Here is a 21,279-nt window from a genome sequence, read left to right on the forward strand (position 1 = left end):
AGTAACATGTTTAGCAAAGTATTCCTGATTTTTGTTTTAAATCAACATATTGATACTTGAACGATTAATGAGAAAGCAGCATTCTGTTCCCATAGAGGATGCAGTTTTGAGTATCTTTTGGTACAGAATTAGATTAACTTTTAACAGCTTTTTAAAACTGTCCTCCATTTCTTTCTTACGTACGCTACAGAAGACTTACATAGCACACAAAACAGTAATCTTGGACAATGTTTTTCCCCTTTTATGTACCATAAAAGACAACTGTTGTGATTTTTCTATACTGTCTCAAAAGTAAATAAGAAAGATGGCAAAAGCATTGATACAATGGACTTGATACATACCAAGTCATATAGTACCACAGAATGGCCTTTGTGAGATGAAAGGTTTAATCGCTGCTTTTAATTACACCCAAGTAACTTTAAGTGAATACTTCAGCAACATCTATGAACACGACTACATTAGAGCGCCAGTTATGAAACCTCTGCCAACACTGCTTGTACAGGAGGTTTTTGTTTTGTTTTAATCAAGATACAAAAACCTTACCAAGTTCTGCTGTTTGGGGTATTTGCAGAGCCCTGCAAAAAAATCTGTAAGACTAGGGAGCTTTAAATAATGTAATATGCAGAAGTAACCATGACGATAAGAAAAATGCTTTTGCTAATCTTTTTCTTTCAGATGGCAGTACTTCCAAATACTGGTGTTTTTCCATTGTATTATAACTTTTGTCTGTTAGTCCCTGTGAATCTAGGCCTTCAATCCCTGCAAACCTACAACTTCTGACAAAGTGAACAGTGATTTGGGGTGCACTAATAACATAGAATGAGTCCTAACCAGTCCACCAGCATCCTAAGTGACTGCGGTAGGATGGGCATCACTTGTTGGCAACTATGTCTTATTTCATTGTTACATAGAACAGGTAGCAAAAAAATTACTATGTTTTTAAGGTGATTAATTTGCAAGTTAATGGGGAATCTAAAAAATAACTGAAAGGCAGAGTGCACATAGGGTATTTCTATGGAGATCCTAAAACTGCTGAAGTAGGTTAGAATTTGGCCCTCAGCAGGACGACCACAAACTTTAAGGAAAGAGCCTGGAACTCCTCCACGTTGATTTTGTCTTGGCTTTGTATTAAGCTGGGGGGGGGGGGGTTTAAGCAATAAAACAAAAACAAAATAAATAAAGATTCTTCAGAATTTAGTATTTGTTCTTTATTATTTCTCCAACAGACTTGCTTACCACACTAGGATAATACTTTCAAAAGAAGTAGGTGATTTGGATCTGAAGTCACATTTTGAAAAGTGACTAAAGGGCTGATTTTTAAAGGCATTAAGATACTAAAGATGCATTAAGCACTTTGAATTTTCAGAACTGCTTGAGCATCTAACACCTATTTAAATCACTTAGTCCTTTCTGAAAATCCCAATGGGCAGTTATCTACATTTAAGTGCCTATATACCTTTGAAAATCTGTACCATTAAATACTTAACAACCTAAGTCCCCCTGGCTTTTAATGAGACTTAGGGTCCTAAAAAGTCTAAGTACTTCTGAAAATTGGTCAAGCCACTCTCATCTTTTCTTCTTTCTTCTAAAAAGCCACCTACTAATGCTTAACCATAGCATGTCAGTTAACTACAGCTTCAGCACTGTGAGACTTACGCATTATACTGTCCACAGTCAATTTTTTTAATGTAATAAACAAATAAAGGTCCTGAGTAGACACTACATCCTCATAAGACTTTCTGAAACTCCGAAAAAGAAAATGCATTCCAACCTGTAACCCCTGTGAATGCCCACAAATCTTCATTTCAATAAATACAATCCAAAATGAATATAATTTAGGCTGATAAAAAGCAAGCAGCATAGTTTAATTATCAAGCAACAGAATTCAAATTACCACAAATAAGCTCTGAAAAACAGCCACACAGCAACAAAAAACGTTCAGAGGAAAACGAGAGAAGGATGGAAGTTGTAAATAGGCTCTTTAAACAGCCAGTAGCTCCAGCAAAGAAGAGAGCCTTAACTCTGAAATTTCTTTTTTTAAACAACAATGTATGAAACTGTAAAGCATTCCCTTATGCAAACATTTGAAAGATTTGTCTTTTGATCTTCTTTAATGTCAATAGGAGGTAACTTGCACTGACCACATTCCTCCCAAAAAAACTGATTTGTAAATTAGGAACGCAGGGAATCAGATTGCCACCTACAGGAAAATTTAGCATTTATTGTCAAGAATGACTCAAAAAAACCCCAACGAATTGCCATCCTGCCAAGCAGTCTTTCAGTTTTAATTATTGTTTCAAAACCAAATACTATTTTCTTTTTTGCAACTGTATCATGAACTTCCTAAATCCAGAAAGCCATTAACATTTCTTTTTATTTAAGAGAGCATTGCTTGAAAGTTCCAGAATTAATCTACAAAGCAGCAGATTGTAATCATGGTTCAGTTAAAGAATTTTAAGTCTGCTTACCTGATACAATTGGTGCTAGCCTGAATATGTCTGATAGTCTGCTGTTTACTGGCTCATAAGGGGAATCTTCAAGCAAGTCATTTCCTAAAGACAAAAAATATTTGGATTTTTTTTCTTATATAAGGCTTCAGGATAAGAGTTTACTTTTACTCTGAAATGAAGTGACTGTAACAGCAGAAGGTGCTCCCCTTTAATCTGTGTATGTGGCTATTTCTCCTCAAAGCATTATCTATACAAACACCTGAAGGAAGCTAGTTGTTTATCCCTGTCACTAGCTCTTTTCTCTCCTTCCTCCATGGATAAGGTCATAATTTGCAGAGATGGCCTGTGACATCACAGGGACTGTCCCATCTCATGCCAGCAGGCGAGGAGCTCTACCAAGTATATTCCTCTTTGTTCACCCTAACAGCACAGCTCTTTTTCAGAGGAACAGCCCAGGTAACAGCTAGAAACCAGCATCTTTGGAACAAAACACTCCTAACAAGATGCTGTTGGAAGGAAAACTTTTTATGATGCAGAGAACGTCCAGGAGGAGTGTAATTTACTATGAGAGCTAGACCAGAAGTATACATTGACTCTTTAAAATGTTCCAGTTGGTGCCAGGATAAATGAGCAGAAAGGGATGACTTCCCTTCTTGCAGAAGCAGCTACAGAAAAGAGTTAAACAGGGACCATGCCAAAGTGAAAGGCTGCATCTTCAACTCCAGGGCCAGAGCAAAATAGGGCTCAAAATTATATATCTCATATAAGGACCTCACTGTTCTCAGTAGACCATGCAAAATTTGCCAGTGACATCAAGAACAGAAGTCCCAAGTCAATCACTGTCATGTCCCTTCTAACTGACACATCTACACACTCTAGGAAGCACAAACTTCTTTTTTTTCCTGTCTCAGCATGCCCAGGGAATACTGCTAGTAAATACAGCAAAGGCAAGAATAAAGATTTCCTTAAGCCTATGCTCCTTTTCATACTACGTTTAACTTTCAGTAAAGACCTAAGAAACTAGTTCCAGTGTCCTGTGATCTTGTTAGGTAAGTCCTAATTAAGGAGTTTAAATATCATTAGAAAAATTTCTCCAAATTAATGTTTTTGTAGCTCTTGCACTTGCTAGTGCCCTTGCCTTTTGACTGGCTTAGAAAGGTCAGCTGGGTCCCCTGGAGGAAACCCTCATTGTGGATTTCCCAACAACAGGAGATGGAGCAGCAGCTGTTCGTGAGTCGGATGAAAGGTCCTCAGTTTGCAGCTGAAGAGCACAATGTGAATTACGGGGTCAGCCCCTGAGGTTAGCCTCAGCGGCTGTAGCTCACTGTGGGTGTGAGCGGCTGCAAAACCACACACTGCATTAGGGGAGCGTAACAGTTCTGTATTTTGCAACGTACCCTGTAAGCTCTGGTACATGCTCCAGTAAATGCGCAGGCAGTTTTTCTCCTTCTTCATGCCCCTCTTACAGCGGCAGTTGTACAGAGATTTCTGTTTGAGAGCTTCCATGGCGCTTTTGCATTCGTCCTTTGCCTCCAGGCCTGTCGCCCGGCTGAAGTTGCTCTCTTTGCCGGCTACACACTGCCTCAGTGTCCTGTATTTAGTACTACAGCTTTGCTCCTTGAGGCACTGGTCGCTGGCTTTCACGCAATCGAGGCGGTCCCCTCCAGGCAGCCCGCTCACTTCTGCGGACAGAAGTACATCTAGAGAGAGGAGACACAAACCAACAAACTCTTGTTGAGGGATGAGGCTGATTTAACCAGGGCTCCCAAGTAGGCAGCTGGGGAGCACAGGACCCCTCCTCACGCAGCGCACGCAGACAGCCCCACCGGCAGCACCTTGCAAACCACCGAGCTTCACGTTACCTTAGGAAAAAGCACACGAGCTTTTCATGGTCTTAGATCCACTTTCGTGGGAGTCGAAGGAAAAGAGCGTGTTTTAACCCTGCTGGTTGATTTATGAGAAAACACAAAAAGGGAAGAAAACCCACAGGGGATAAATGCCTGACAAAACAAGCGTTCCTTATTCTTCAGATCCACTTTGGTGAAACAAATAACCCTTCCATTCCAGTGTTTAACTGAGGGCTTAAATATTCGACCTCACTTTCCACAAAAGCTTTGCTGTAATTTCAATTAATTACATCCACGAACAACCCCCTCGCTGGCTGATATTAGCCTCTTTTTGCATCAGTCACTTTTTAAAGGCTGTACACATTTTTGCTTATTCTACATGTGTAAAGTAGAATTTATGGCTTCCCCCCCCCCCCCTTTTCTCTTCACATATGATGCTTTTGCAGGAGAACAAAGCAAATTCCATTAACTCTCTCCGCTCCACCGTGCCCCCTGCCATGCTCCCTCACCGCAAACATCTTCTGTGGAAGGGAGACCAGTTCGGGCTGCAAAGCACTGGCAGGCAGGCAGGCTGCCAGTTCAGGTGAGGATGTAATCCTTAAACTGGCTTTTGTCACACACACACACGCACACCCCAGGCAGCCTTATTTCATTAAAATGAAAAGTTTCCCTGTAACTTGCGAGAACCCAATTTAACAATAGCCTACACAGGCAAGTACCGAAGTCTGTAATCTCCCAGAGCTCTGAGTGTGGACTGGGTTGGCTGATGTGAGGCAGAGCTGTAAAAACTACTGGAAACTTCACAGTTCTGCCGAAACAATAGGCTGACAACCGTGAGGCATCCGAGCCCATAAACCCTACACTCCGCTTTACCAAGCGACATACAGTCAGAAATGAGACACCAGCAACTTACCTACTAAGGGCAAAGCGAAGTACAAGAGAACGAGAAACATCTTGCTGCCTTCGGATGGTTTCCCCAAACGAGCTGATGTGCCACAACAAAGAGGATCAGCATGTAGATATTCCCAAACCGCCGAGGTCCAAAGACTCCAAGTTCATATCCATGGAATAAAAGGGAAAAAACAAAAAAAAAAAAAAAAAAACCAAACCAAAAAACAGAAAACCACAAAACCAACCCCCTCTCTCTTCTTCACCGCTCCCACCAGCAGCGGCAGGCAGCGGCGCCAATGCTGAGCGTTCCCCCGGAGCTCTCAGGTCTGAGCAACCTGCAAGCACAGGGCGCGGGCTGTGCGCGACTGAGCGGGGCAGCAGCGCCGGTCGCCTCCTTGGGTGGGCAGCGCCTGCTCCCGGGGAGGGACCGACAGCACGGGAGGGGGGGGGGACGGGGGGGGGGGGACGGGACACACCAGATCCGCGGCGTCCGCCCGCCCCCGGCCCCGCAGCCACTCGCAGCTGCGGCTTCGCAGAGCTGGCAGCTCCCCCGTGCTATAGGGCGATTCGCCTTTTTAATTATTCCGCAACTTTATTTATTCGTTGGCGCCGGAGCCGCGGAGGGGTGGGGGGCGCCGCGCAGCTTGTGCGGTGCGCTCGCCTCCGCCGGCGGTGCGGTGCGGGGGTGGGTGCCGCGCTGCCGGCAGCGGCGGGGAAAGTTTGGCCGGGGAAACTGGGAGCGGGGAGGCAGGGGGCGGCTGCTCCTCTTCCGCCGCCCAGAGCGGAGCGGCCGCGGCTGCGGGAGCCCCGGGGCACAGTGGCGGCGTCCCCGAGCGGCAGCCGCCGCCAAGTGCCCGAGCGGCCGGGGGGACGGCGGGGCGGGTGCCGCTGCCCGCGGGGGGTGGCCCCGCTTCCCGCCCGGCCCGGGGGCTCGGCGGGGGAGGGGGCCCTGCTCGGCTCCGCCGCCCGCGGGGGGGACAGCCCCGCTTCGCGGGCGCAGACTGCGCGGGGCGGCCGGGGGAGGCGGGACCCGCGGGACGCGCATCCCCGCGGTGCTGGGCGCGGACCAGCCCTCGGCCGGGGCCGAGCGGAGTGTATCGGCTTCCACTTGGCTCCTGAATAAACAAAGCGAACATATGTCCCGGTTTTGTGACAGATGGTTCAAACAGAGAACTATTTAGTGGTTTTCCCACAGTTGCTACTATGCAGCAGTCCCCCGAAACCCAACAAAATGCAATTAGCTTAAAATAGCCTCAGTTTCCAGATTTCCTTATTTTCACATGCAGAAAATTTGATTCAGGTGGTTTTAGTTTAGCTGCAACCAGATTGGGGAGGAGTGTCTACATAAATAAATATTTTTTCTTAAATCACTCTATACTTTACTTTGCGATCTTGTCCACAGGCTATTTGGCCCATTTGACTTAAGGAATTTGCCTCTCCTCACAATAAATTTTGCCTAAAGGACCTTGCCTCCCCTCATGAGATGGAAGATGATCAGGCTGGCCACTTTTATAGCGAAAACTAGATGGCAGATGGAGCTAAACTGTTTTAAGGTACTTCAGAAACACTTATTTAAAAGCTTGGCATATGCCGGGATATACAGAGAATACGACATCCACTGAACCCAAATGGAAGTTTATAGTTTGTTTGTTTGTTTTCCTCTCACACTGCTGCTTCTTAACAGGCAGATTTGTATTTCTACCAAAGAAAATTAAAAAAAAAAAAAAAAAAAAGCAAACCTTTCCAGAGTACTGGTCCCTCCACTAAGTCATAATAGTGATGTCAAGTTGTAACTGATTAAGTCACAAGTGTTTGTGCATTGATTGCTTAATACGAAGGGGCATATACTAATAGATTTTGTGGCCATGTAATATCAGCTGCATGTACAAGGATATAATTGGAGAAATAAAGACAACTACCCGACTTCTAGGGTATTTCAAGATAATTAGAAGGTGCTAAGTTGATGATGGCATTGATGATTCAAGACAGCTTCAGCTGCTGAAGTAGCTGGCATTTAATGAAAGGAGTTGGCTTTCCAAACACTTCAATACAGATTGAACTGGGTGATACAGAGAGATGATTACTTCTTCACTGGTCGTTTTGACACCATTGTGGCACATTATAAGCTTTGTATAGAAGTTACCTGTGTGTCTAATACACAGGTAGCATCATTCTCCTCTTATTTACAAGTCTAAGTCAGGAATAGCTACAACATTCACAGAAGAGCAAGGCAAGTGAAAATAAGACTGAAATCCAGGCCACTATTTACAAAACTATTCACACATTAGTGCCCTGAATACATAGATGTACACACACACACACGTATTACACACAATATTATTTGGCATCTAAAAGCAACACATTGCAAATCTCTGCATTAATAGCTACTTTTGCTATTATAAAACACAGCTTTTGTGGGGTCTTTACTATTACAGTGAAACTGAAATCATGCTTTAATTGTTAAAAATCAAATAAAATGTTACTGACAGTTCAGAAATAACAAGATAGCGAAAAGCATGCGTCCAAAATTCTGAATATTGTCACTAAACACTTCTCTTGCCAGTTTTTTGACTCATCTCCAGAAAACTATCACCCAAAGTGGAAAAACTTTAATATGTCTTAACCCAGAAAAAAATGCAACCATGTTCTGAAAAATAAGTAAATAAATCCAAGGACAGAGTCCATGATACGTACAGTTGCTCAGAACATCCAACTGCTGCACAGTCTTTAACAGGACTGTGTGAGAAAGAGTCTTGGAAACCACAACGACATTAGTTCCACAGCAGAAGTTACCAATTTTTATTTTTCCTTTCAGAGATGGAATTGTTTATAAATTCTTTCAATTTCCTTCCAGTATTTTTTAGTTAGTATCTGGATGCCATCCTTTCCATTTGTTGCTAAACTGATTTCCATGTCCTGCTACCACTCAGACAACACAAGTACTTTACTCTCTTCACAGGATCTTCACAGGGTCACTGTGGTTTGGGTAGCTGAAATCACTTGCGTGTTGGACTGGTATCACATTAACACATAGGGTATGCAGCTTTCCTGAAGTGCCATGTTGTACTGTTCACATATACTCTGCCGCAAATCGTAGCTACAGAGCATTTTCAGGTTTTTTAAGAATTTGGAAAGACACCAGACAAAAACCCCAATCTGTGGCTGGATTCATAATACTTACGCTCTTCACTCTTTCTTTTCCAATTGCCTTTTATCTCCTCTGGGTAAAATCAAGTCCATGGATGTTTTGCTGTTGATTTTAGCCAAACCAAAGTCTACCTTATAATTTGTGCATCTGACAACTGCTCCAACCATAAGGCTTTTCAGTCAAATGAATAATAAAAAACCCAGGCCATACAGAAATCCTTTACTGTGAACATTTTAAAGATATTTAAGCTGGGTTTTAATTCTGTTGACTGGGTTTTGTAAAAAAGTTCCAGAACAATTAATATAACATATATAAGGTACAGCTGATGGGGACAAACATTTCATTAGAAGACAGATGATAACATAATCACCACTGAATTATTGTTTAAGGGCCATTACAATATAAATAATGTGGAAGACAGTATTAACTACTTCAAGCTACTCACTGCCAGTATTAACTGCTAGTACTTCAGTCTTTACATAATTTTAGTTACTTGGTTCTTACTAATTACATACATTAGCTGGTATTCTTCTATTGAAAACTTTTTAAAAAGAAAAGAAAAATAACCAGGGGTTATTTGATGCTAAAATTTCTGTTAAAAAAAAGTGTTCTTTAGAAGTAGGTTGAGATAAGTGAACCCCTAACTATGGGCAGGTTTAAGCTTCCTGTCACCTTGCAGCCTGAACCCAAATGCTCTGAACACATCAACAGCATCAACCCACACCTGTAGTCAGGGCCATCTGGTACTTGAGGCCAGCCACACAAGATGTGCAAAGTCAGAATACTTCCCCCCCACCACCACCAGTTTTGCTGGATTTCCTTCTGCCTCCTCCTTTGCATGTAAATTAAAAAGAACTGACTCAAATGCAGGCGATGTTGTTTTGCAGCCAGTCCCACATGCAAAAGCTGCAGTGTTGGAGCACTGGATTAGGTTGTTACGGGGGGCCAGCAGTTCAGATGGCAACGTAACAGTAAGCTGACAAGAAAGTTGAATTAATACATTGGCTGGACCACAGTGAGCCTGCAGATTCCCTTTGCCATCTCTGCCATAGACCTCCTTTTAAAGACTGAACCTTGCAAGAAAATATTGACGTTGGAGCCACTGAGCCCAGGGAAAATTACACAGTATTAATCTGCAGACCCATAAAGTATGCTGAGAATAAGAACAGTGCCATGAACTTTAAATACAGTTCTTTGGGGAATGAATAGGTGAAGCAAAGCTGAAGCTGAACTAATGAGTCAGATATAGCAGGTGGGGGAGAGCAAGCAACTGATGGGAAAATGTCTGTGTGCCATGGGAGTATAAAAAGTAGTGTTTACACAGGAGGCTTTATTCAATAACGAGTAAAGGAGAACAGAAAAGTTAGAGAATTACTAGGGACTGGAGGAACAATCTGAACTGCCTTTTTTGTCTTACATTTATCTACTTACCATGAAGTCAAAGTGCCTAGTGGTGGGAATAAGGCAAGAATGATTTGCTCAAGGCATTAAAGTTTTGTAAAGGACAGATTAAATAACAGTGCTCCAAAAATCAATTTTGAGGGGCTTATGAAGCCTTGAATGGGCTTTTGCAGCATAAAAGCAAGATTGAGTTTTTACTGAACTTGTCATTTACTTGGTTTTAGAGCTTACAGTATCAGGAAAAACATAAAACAAAAGCAAAGCGAGCAATGAGCATTCACACAGTAATCAAACAAAAAAAACCATGTGGAAGCGCAATCTAGATCACTGAATGACTTAATTGATGCAAAACTGTAAGAAAAGAAAGTCGTCCCCCAACTGTCACCCCCTTTAATCAGACCTGGCAGTGAATTCACAGAACTGTTCTTTGCCAGAAGTTTTTCCTGAACTCTTGCTTCCCCGTCCTCACCAGAGGTTGTGCTTATGTAATATTAGACTACCTGGAAGGAAAAAAAAAAAAAAACTTAAAAAAAAAGCTGCAGAATTCCTCTGCAAATTCATACCTAATATGTGACCTGATTATGATTTCAATAGAATAGATAAAAAAATACTAAACCAGTACAATGCAATTCAGAGAACTCGTAGTTAAGAAACACAATATACTAGTTACCCTTAAAGATTTGAAAATATGGAAAAAACTGCAGCGACTTGCGACGCTCTGTCTTATACAAATGATTCCATCAAATTTTAAATACTGATATACGGGCATGGACATTGATGTTTCCCAAACTGTTAAGGAAAAAGTTGTTAAAACAGAACGGTGATAGTTGTATCCCTCGATTTATGCCTTGTTGCTTTAAAAATGGAATAATACAGCCCCCTAGCTGCTTTCACAGGCAAGCCATGCTGCCCTGGGAGAGGGGAGCTGGGCTTCTGCAGCAGAGCCACGTGCTAAATCCCACAGCACGAGAGGATACGGTCAGCAAAGAAATTTGATGTGAAGCAGTTAGGTAAAAGCATAAAAGATTAAAAAAAATATGAAATATCATCTATTAAGTAGTAGTAAATCACGTGCCTAGAAAATATAGAGCGATACAATTCAGATGCTAGGACATCACTTGAAACTTCAGCTTCTAAACAATACGCCGCCTTCAGCGTCCCGTGGGCACTAGTAACTAATGTGATTCAGCCAAGGTCACAATTCGGTTTGTCAGCTTGAAACTTTCCTTTTGCCTTTTAAAATCTCTGTGATTACCAGCAACTTAGTCTTGTGGAAACTATGCAATTCTGAACCACAGGATGGGAAACGCTACCTTTTACTATGCAAAGTTCACTATTTACATTAGTGAACCTCATAGCCTTTGCAGAAAAACTAAAGCTCTAGAAAATTATGTATTCTAATTGTCTATTGCTGTAAGCATATAACATCCAGGCCCCTTTAAAAGTATAATTGTGGAAAGCATTAACATTTCAGAACATTGAAAACAGATTCTTGAACAGCATCTGAAAAAAACTATGTAAAAAATTGAAAATGTTGGTATCTTGTATTGGCATTCTGCTTTACTTGTATGTAGGTTCGTTCTCTTCCCCCCCCCCCCCCCCCACACACACATTTAATTGAAAGCAATAAAATGTCTATGTATAGAATGGTGTGTAAAAAGTGGTGAGATTTTCTTTTTGAACATGTACGTCTCTAGCTAGTGATGGGTATTCAGCTTTCACTGTTCATGCTATGCTGGATCCGCACACATCTACATAGCAAAGAATAATAATTGTAGAGGAAATCTTTGCTTTCATTTACTGTATGTATCTTATTCTAAATTGTAGGACCAAATCTATCTTGACTCCTGCCCTGCGTAGGGAAGTCAAAAAAGATGCCTGGAGGTTAAAGTAATTTTAGAATTTAGTGGCCAAAGGCAAAATTATCATCCTGGATTTTCAAAACTGTATTTCTGTAAATTTGCTAGACTAACCCTGATGAGTAAAATGAATTTTTCTCCTCATGGTATCACCAAAATCGTAATTTTTTGGGGAGTTTCTCAAAAGGTTAGCGACTGTCAGCGTTAATTTCTACAATCTCTGATCAGTCTTCCTCCAAGGTGAGAAATTTAGGGTACAAAAAGTCTCAAGATATTTATACTGGAGGTGAAAGAAGATCAAGAGAAAATGGAAATGGAAGAAACTAGAATTGTAGATGACTTCAGAATTTGTCCTACAGAGAAAGGAAAAACAACTGTTCTCAGGTATCTGTCCTCAGTTGCATGCACTAGCCTCTTTACTAAACTTTTATTGTTTGCTTTGTAGGGTTTTTTTTTTGGAGGGGTGGGGTCTTTTGTTTGTGAGTTGTTGGGGTTTTGGAAGGGATTGTGTGTTTTTGTGGGGTTTTTTTTGTTTGGTTTGTCATGTTAGACTTTTTTTTATTTTATTGTGGGAGGAGGAGCATTTGTTGGTTCGTTTACATGATTTCCTGAATAGTTGTGAATACTTTGGGAAAAATAAATGCACAGAACGCAATTTGAAATTAGATGTTTAGTTATAAAAAGTGTTCAATAAATATGGGATGAAAAGACTAAATATTTCTTGAGTCAGCAACAACAGCTCCTTAATTAACACATGCATTATTCTTGTTTATAGTTTAGGAAAAACCTTATGATGATATAATTCTCCTGTAATCCAACTGATTATCAACTGGGAACACTGCTGAAAATCGAGACCTGTTTGTTCTACTAAAATACCACATAATCCCATTACTTGGCTTCTCTGCTACTACTTCTGTAAAACTCTGATGACAGCAGAATACCTACTGAGCACTGTACACACCAAAAAAGTGAACATGACAGGCCTCTGTGAAAGGCAAGTCTGAAAACAAGTGATTTTACTGTCAGTTTCTTCCCTCCACGTTTTTCCATAAGCCTTCATTATACCAATACAGCTCTCTCTGTTAAGGAGGTTTTCCTGCTTTAATCATGTGATGCACAGTTAACTTGCCAGCATTTGCTTTAGATGGATATAATTACCTGCTGGTAACACCAGTCAAAAAAGCTTTCATGATGGAATGCCTGTCTATCTGCAGTTTTACTAGCACACATAATTCAGGTAAAAAACAACAATGCATACTTTTAAATTATGGAAGTGAACTATTCCAACTTCCCGGATGCTGTCTATATTTAATCTTGACTCAAGTAATTTACATGTAACTGCATCCTGAATATTCCTAAGGAAACTGTATCTGAACTGGTCAGTAAAAGTAGCCAAACATAAAGTACGCCATACTTTTGTCTCTGTCCATCTGTGAGGCATATGAAGGTGGATTTGCCATTTTCTTTAAGCAGACATTTAAAAGCCTTCTAATCTTGACCCCATATTTTATTAGAACATAAAATAATGGATTAGACTGAGCTTTCTGGGTTTTAACAGAGAAAACTCATTCTGGCTGGTCAGCCTGACTAAATGGAAGGATTGAAAACAAACCTTTCCCCCACACCGCACGACAGAACACGCATCTTTTTCTCCAGGCAGTTTTCTGATTGAACAAAATTTACTCAGGTTCTCCTAGAGTTACTAAAGTCTGTCTTTTTTCGTCACCACCTCTGAGGCTTGCCTTTGGGTCTGTTCAGGCACTCAGAGAGTGGAGCGTCTGTGTCTCTCAGAAACCATCAGCACCAGCTTCTCCAGCCCTTGCTGACTTTGTCACGCCTGCCTTGCCATCCAGTGCAGGAACTTCTCACTCCTCCTCTAGAGGAGACCTCTCCCAGGCCAAGGAGAATGGGCATCTTTTCTGCCATCCTGGGGCACATTTCTAACACCTGGCATAGCATTTGAAACAAGCAATTAGCAGTTTCTTTTTTAAAAAAATGCAGGTTAAATAAGCACCTATTTTTACTTACACCTTGCTTCAGCTTTACTTCATGTAAATTACACTAGCTCAGATTTTCCTGGACACTTGTGAATAATTATGGGCTCACTGAAGGGAGTAGTGTGCTCCAAACTATGGAAGTACATCTGTACTCTGTCTGTAAAGCACTTGAAAGGACAGTGTCCTGACCCTAAAAAAAGGTTAACAGCTAATCCTGTAACATAAACTGGAAAAACATCCAGCATACAAGATTGTCCAATGTCTGTTTGTTTGCTTCTTACAAGTCATATCTGAAAAACATTTCTAAAAGCCATACTTCTGAATGCAGCAATGGCTGTAGATACGAGCAACTGTGTCATATAATTTATTTTTAGAATGGCAAAAAGGCTAGGAGTCCGCAGCTCCAAGTAAGGAAAAGAAGGAAGTTTATGAAAGAAGAAAAGACTGTATTTGCAGACAAAACGTAAATACTTTGTAGTAAATTTAAAGCTGTAACAAGTTACTTACATGCCCATAGTGTGACCCCTCCAAGTTTCTTACTTGGTTAATTATCCAGCAGATCACTATTTATAACAAAATAATGCAAACTTGTTTAAGCACATACAATAACGACAACTTGCCAGAATGAAATGTAAGCACGATGTTCCCAGAATTACAAAAATCCAAAGCAATTGTGATTAATACCATGATTTCTGAACTTGATTACATTCTGATCTGTATGGCTGGAACTAGTCAGAACATCCTGACATGCACAGTCAGGATATTGTGAAGCACCAGCATAGCATGACTGAGTTCTTTTTCCTTTTTTATACAAAAAAAAAAAAAAAAAAAAAGGAAGCAAGCAGAAAAAACCCAAAACCAATCCAAAACAGACACAATGGAGTTTCAATTCAGGGGACAGCACAAAAGAACTCTCAGGGATACCCGACTGCAGAGGACTTCCAAGGATGCACGGGGCCATGCTCACAACCACCATACATCACACGCCACTCCTCCAGATTACTAATAACCACTGCTCTTAGCAGCAAGAGGAGAAGCAGAACTAACCACATTCCTGTAACTTCGGATATTTGTGGCCTCTGTGACAGACTGACTATTAATGCGCAGAATAATATCTCAAATAGTGTCATTTATCACATAGCAATTCATGCATATATTTTGTCTGGCCTGATCTAAAGCATGACATCCTCATGAACAGAAACTTGTGCATTTCCCTAGAATATATCCTTATACTTTGATATTTGAGATTCAGATTTTGTCTTTGTGAACTGGGTAATCACAATTGCCTTCCATTTTGGTCTTGACTATGTATGTTGTCAACACTTTGACGCAGGCACTACTTTGACACTGTTCAAAGAGTTAGAAAGGAGGCTATAAGTCTTGGCTAGCACTGCAGGAGTTATATATTCTATATATATGTATGTATAAACATATATATAATATTAGAATCAAACTGTTTTGGTAAAGATATTTTGAGAGATAAAATCTTCATTCTAAATGTCAAAAAAAACTGGTATGTGATGGCACATAAAACTATTTGCTTTCAGAATAGTTAGCTGGGCCACAGGAGTTTTTGGAGACCTGGAGAACACAGGGAGAAGCAGAAAGGAGAAAGCTGTTCATCCCAGGGTTTCTATTTCACTGCATTACCACAGTCTTAGTTGCATACTTTGCACTTTTTGGTAGAATGCATTAAAACAGCTAAATGTTCAGCCTAAGTGGTTAAGTCTTTTAATTCACATTCAGACAGAATACTGATATATTTTAATTCTTACATTTGGATGCTTAAACATCTTCACATTTTACCTGTTGAAAATGCTTAGAATCATCCCATTATCACCAAATAGACTCAACACTTAGATGATCAAAGTCCTAGAGCAGATCATACATGTATATAACAAAAGTGAATAAATTTCATCTTCAAGATGCAGACACCTGTGCAATATGAAAAGTGAACTTCAACAGAGCTGCCTTTGTCTGCTGGAAAATACAGCACTCAAATTCAGCACCCTTTTTTTCTCAACACACAATTTGGAATTTTTTTGCATTGCTCTTCTCAATATTAAAAGCTCATTACATAAAAAAAAAATATGTTATTGAAAGCACTGCTTTGCTAATCATTTTCCCACCTAAAATATCTTGAAAATGTGTTTTTGCTCCATGATACGTTTTACAAATTTTATAAACCCTTACAATATTTTCAATATAGAAAAACTATTTTAGTGTGATTGTGATCACTATCCACAGGTTACATGTAACCACAATGCTATTTCCTATGATATTTTGAATTTGCACTTTTTGGCAGATCTTCAATAAAGATACAGTTAATACTGCAAATATAAAAATAATATTATTTCTACAAAGTAAAGGAATATTATTCAACACATGTATGTGCTTTGTGACAATTGTCCATACCCACTTTTATTCTACTGTAAACAGATTGAATTAAAGTGATATGCTAAACTTAAGGTACAAATAGCACAAATTTTAAAGTTATTGATTTCTGACAGTGCTTACAGGCATTAAGCAATCCTTTCTCAGACATCTGAAATAGCTCGCTTCAGCATGGAGACACTGTATTGAAGGAAAGCTGAAAATGTGTCGACTGCCCAGTCAATATTAATTTAAAATTGAGTTTGAGAACTTTTTAAAAAGTGAAAAAAATTAACTTAATTTTTCAATCATATTTTATCCCATGGGGAAAAAAAATATCCCCACAGGGAGATAATGTAATATTTTTTTCCCATCTAGAGAAATAACCAAAAGCGTTTTTCCTGGAAGATTTCCACAAACAGTACTCTTTCTGTAAGATTTCTACTTTAGGTGGAATGTCCCAGTTGATGAATCTTGACTAAAAATGTTTAAAGTAAGTGTCAAGCGCACAGACTTGTCTTTCCCTTAGTCTAACTCCCTTGAACATCTTTAAGTGATATTTTTAACTAGCAGGAGTCCTGAGTAAATAAATCCTAAACTAAAGGTGAAACAGAATGGCTGAAGGGATCAGTTAAAAGACTCAGACTCTAGTTACAGTTCCGAATCCTGCTAAGATAGTGGCATCCCAAATCTTGTGACATACTGAGACAGGAAGATGCTTACCAGCACATGGGTATATGACAGGGAGGCCTAAATATATCTCTCCAGCTGTCTATGGCCAAGCTGACAAGTACTGGTCAGATGGGAGGGGCAAACTGGTGCAGACTCCCTGGCTATCTTCCTGAACACGATTTGAAATGCTAGCCCAGGCTTGGCCAGCGCCTTTGGAATATAGCCAAACAGAAATCTTCCAGTGGTTGGGGGCCAACAGGGTCTTACTTTGAGTTTTGTGATAAAGAACTAATAGAGTGGTGTTCACAGTTTGAATAATTATGTGACTGGACTGTCAAAGCTATCTGCCTACAATTTTTTCTTAATTCTTAATGGTGGTACTTTTTCTTTTTTTTTTTTTTTTTAAAAAAAAAAAAAAGAGGGAAACTTAGAAGACAGTTTCCCCTCTGAGATAAAACTATTTCTAAAGTAAAGCACTGGTTGCTGAATGAGCTTACTATACTTTAAAGCCACTCAAGAACGTTTTTATTTCTGTATGATTAGAGACAAGTCAGGTTTCCCAGGGAAGTGCAAAATTTTAAAGACAAGAAAGAACTAGGTGTTAACAAGGTGTTACATTGCAAACCACCAAGGCAGGATTACCACGTTTTCATCAAAGAGTCACAAGACCAGAGTATCTATGCCTGTTCTGTGCAAATACAGCTCTTATGAAATAAACCCGATGTTGGGCTCACCATGGTGTTCCTGTGCAGGGCCCATTTGTCCAGATGCCTAGAAGCTTATATGAGGCACTGAGAAGACCACCAAATATCTAAAAAACCTGAAATGCCCAATATCCTCAAAATCTTTTTGTATCAGAGGTTACTCTATGAAAATACAGGTATAAAATAGAACTGTGTTTAGGCAAAGCCTAAATAAACAAATATTACTAGAGTGTACACATAAGATGTCTGCCTGAGCTACTAAAATGTTTTGATTTTAATACTGTGATGGGTTATTCTGCTTTGTTTGAATTGTGCACCCTGATCCTGAATCAAAAGAAAGACTATAGTTTATCTCAAATGTCCTCTCCCAGTTGAAGTCCTAGTCCAGTACTTCCCTGTTAACACTCATAATCTTAGTCCTTTTTAGAAACTCCACTCAACAATCCTCTCCCTTCTCTTCCTTCCAAACACTAGTTATTTCTCTATACCCATCCACTGCCAGTGATTCAGAGGAAGCAGGATATAGCAGTTGCTGCTGACTCCCGTTTCAGAGCAGCTGATGTATGTTTGGCCCAAATGGAATCCAGTACTATAAAATGACAATCAGGACATAAAGCCTCCTTGGGAAAGAAAAAAAAAATATTTTCCTCCCTCAATACAACTGGAATCAGTCAGAAACCTAGGTTTGTGTAAATGTCTGAAGTTAAAAGTGAGAATTATGTTTTAATTAGGAATATATATGCAGACTAATACTATTACTGAATCAATATCTAAGGCAAAGAATAAAAATTCATGTCAGATTTTGGAAGATAATCTTGTCCACTGACTACTGGACCCATGCTCTTAAATCTCTCCCCAAGATAACGCATTTCTTAAAACCATTGCCATATGGATAAGACCCATCTCATTTCAACTGTGATACTACACAGAAGACAACCCTGGTCTATAATGAACTAAGAATATACTTCAGACTCAATACGTAAAAGTGGGAGAAGTATTCTGAAGGTTTTAGATATATTTTGCACAGCTGTCAGATAAAAACCATCCTGGAAGCACAGTATCGTAATCATTACGATAGCACGCTACACCACACCTTGCTTGTTGTTCTTACCACGTAACTCTTGCACAATTAGTTGTTCAATGTTCCTGTCTGAAAGAGGTGCCTGGTGTAAGGTTTTTAAAGTTTTTTGTAAAGTAAGATTTTTAGTTCCCTAATGCTGTGACAGAACACAATCACATCTTTCCTGTCCCAGGCAAGTACTCTAGCCTCTACGATATGTCTGCCACCACATGCTCTGAGAGCTCCTAACAATACAGGCTTTTCGGAGAGATCAGCCTTTCTCTTTTCCCTCTTCCTCAACCCAAATCCCTGTATTCTTAGCACATTTCAACGTCTCAGGTCCAACGCTTTTGCAGGGAAACACAATATCTTGGCAATTGAAGTGAACACTAAAATATCATACTGCCTCCTCTTCAATTGTACATAGCTGAGTTCACTTTCCATCTTGTGGGTGGACCTGTGAATATAAATTCAGCTTTTGTTTTCAGAAGGGACCTTGAAAGGAGATGGCTAGCCACGGCACTGCTCAGGCTGAGGGGATCTGGGGCACATGTACAGCACACAAATAAAAGGAGCAGAAGGTAACTAACTTTCTGCCAACAGATACTAGTTTCCATTTAGCAGGATGACTTTTTTTTGATATCAGGAACCTAAAGGCTTCCCAAGTCCTGATTTATATACCAAAGTTTTTCTGTGACATAAAAAGAAAATAAATGTCTGATAACAATAACTTAGACAACAATAATAAGGGGTGTGTGTGTAGGAGAGGAATATTATGCTATCCAGAATGTAAGATGAAAACAATCTGACAATCAGCTTCAAAAATCCTGTATTTCTAACAGAAACTTAAATTGAGTAAACTTAAAATAACTGTACTGGTTTCAGCTGGGAGACAGTTAATTGTCTTCCTAGTAATTACCTAGGTGTAATGCCTTTAAACTGAGAGAGGGTAGGTCTAGATTAGATACAAGGAAGAAATTCTTCCCCCTGAGGGCAGCGAGGCGCTGGCCCAGGCTGCCCAGAACAGCTGTGGGTGTCCCATCCCTGGGGGTGCTCAAGGCTGGGCTGGACGGGGCTGGGGGGCAACTGGTCCCGTGGAAGGTGTCCCTGCCTGTGGCAGGGGGTGGGACTGGGTGATCTTTAAGGTCCCTTCCAACCCAAACCATTCTGTGATGATTCCATCATAGCTGGCATAGTACTGTGGTTTGGATTTAGGATGAGAATAATATTGATGTTTGTGAAAACACAGTGATGTTTTAGTTGTAGTTACGGAGCTGAGCTTAAACCGAGGTAAGGACTTTTTAGCTTATGGTGCCCAAGAAGCTGGGAGGGCACACAGCCGGGACAGCTGGCCCCAGTTGACCAAAGGAATATTCCACACTCCAACATAGAAACTTTGAGGAAAGCTGGCTGGGGGGCTGCTGCTTGAGAACAGGCTCGGCACTGCTCACTTGGTAGCGAGCAGTTATTTTTCATTTGCATCACTTCTTTTCCTTGGGTTTTATTTATCTTTGTTATTTTCCTTCTATAGAAAACCTAAATTTTTTTGCTTATTAAACAGTTCAATTTATAGAAAATTTTAAAATTATTTTGTTTTGATTATTAAATAGATCACATTTATATCACATTTTAAAATTATTTTTATTATTAAACAATTCTTACCTCTACCCACAAGTTTCCTTACTTTTACCCTGCTGATTCTCTCCCCTGTCCCCCCCGGGTGAGGAGAGGGGGGAGCAAGCAAGCAGCTGTGTGGTGCTTAGTTGCTGGCTGGGGTTAAACAATGACAACTCAGCAGAAACTTTCCAGCTTGAATTTAATCACACACTTTATTAGAAAAAAAACCCACCTATTTTCAGCTGGATTTATGTACTTAAGATGATAATAAAAAGAGTTAGCTTTATTTTATTGCTGTTCCAGATGGTAGCCAAAAGGGACTGGGAAGTGTGGGAGTAACCATTCTCCATCTATGAGGGGGGCTGGATTTAGAAAGTTACATATGCCACGCAACTGCCAACTATTTCTTGAAAGGTTGTGTGGCTTGTAACACTGGACTCTGCAGAGACAATGATACAAAGAACAAAGGTTTTAATTTGGTGATTTGCTGTTTGTATCACTAGCAGATAACTAAGCACTTGCTTAATTCAAAGCAAATGCCACATGAGGACGGGCAGGTTTAGAGAAATTAATTTTCTGTATGTTTCAGGCCATCTCTTCACTGAAAGGTAATTTATCTGACTACGTCAAGACAGAATTTAAGAAAACAGATACAGACTATGTTTGACCCGATTCATGAATCTGCTATTTTATTTCTCTGACGAGAAAAGTAAGTAGAGGGACAAACTGAGTAGCAGATTATACACCATTTAGTTATCTGTCCTTTAAGAAAAAAAACTTACAATCCAGGAAGCTGAAGTTTGAAAGAGACAAACCACGTCACAGAACTGATACATTGATACCACTGTACAGGTTATGAGAAATAAGCTGCACAATTTCAGAATACACTTATGCAGAATTCAAGAAACAATACAGATATAAACTGAGTGTCTTGGTTTTATTAGTGGCAAAAAAAATGACAGTATAGCCACCACAATCATAGGTATATCAATAACTCACACCAAATTACCTAGTAGATTTTTTAACACCATTATATCCTTTGTGGCCTCTAGTCTGTGGATCCATATTTGTATAAAAACAATCTCTAGAACTAAACATTATAAATACATTCCATTTACACCACATCTAATTGTGTCCACTTAACTATGACAGCTGAGTTACAAGCCTAATTGTCATAGACTCCTTACATATTTAAGGAAATAAAGCACTATCAATTTTCATGTATTTCTTTTCAGGCAGCCATAGTCAAGAAAACAAATT

General features: G+C 40.0%; 2 protein-coding genes across 2 annotated transcripts in view; one reads left to right on the plus strand and one right to left on the minus strand.

The window, feature by feature from the left end:
- The window catches only part of GFRA1 (GDNF family receptor alpha 1), a 149,814-nt gene extending 144,241 nt beyond the window's left edge, over positions 1 to 5,573 (minus strand). The window contains exons 1-3 of the mRNA XM_080403271.1: positions 5,211 to 5,573; positions 3,848 to 4,150; positions 2,469 to 2,552 (exon numbers count right to left, since the gene is read on the minus strand). Coding sequence (XP_080259397.1) covers positions 2,469 to 2,552; positions 3,848 to 4,150; positions 5,211 to 5,250 — 427 coding nt within the window. The 5' untranslated portion in view covers positions 5,251 to 5,573. The remainder of the gene's footprint in view (positions 1 to 2,468; positions 2,553 to 3,847; positions 4,151 to 5,210) is intronic.
- LOC308070027 (pancreatic lipase-related protein 2-like) overlaps positions 1 to 21,279 on the plus strand; it is a 182,092-nt gene that overhangs the window by 60,091 nt on the left and 100,722 nt on the right. The window lies entirely within an intron of this gene.

This window comes from Falco punctatus (genome assembly GCF_963210335.1).
Source record: "Falco punctatus genome assembly, chromosome: 9".
Classification (NCBI taxonomy): Eukaryota; Metazoa; Chordata; class Aves; order Falconiformes; family Falconidae; genus Falco; species Falco punctatus.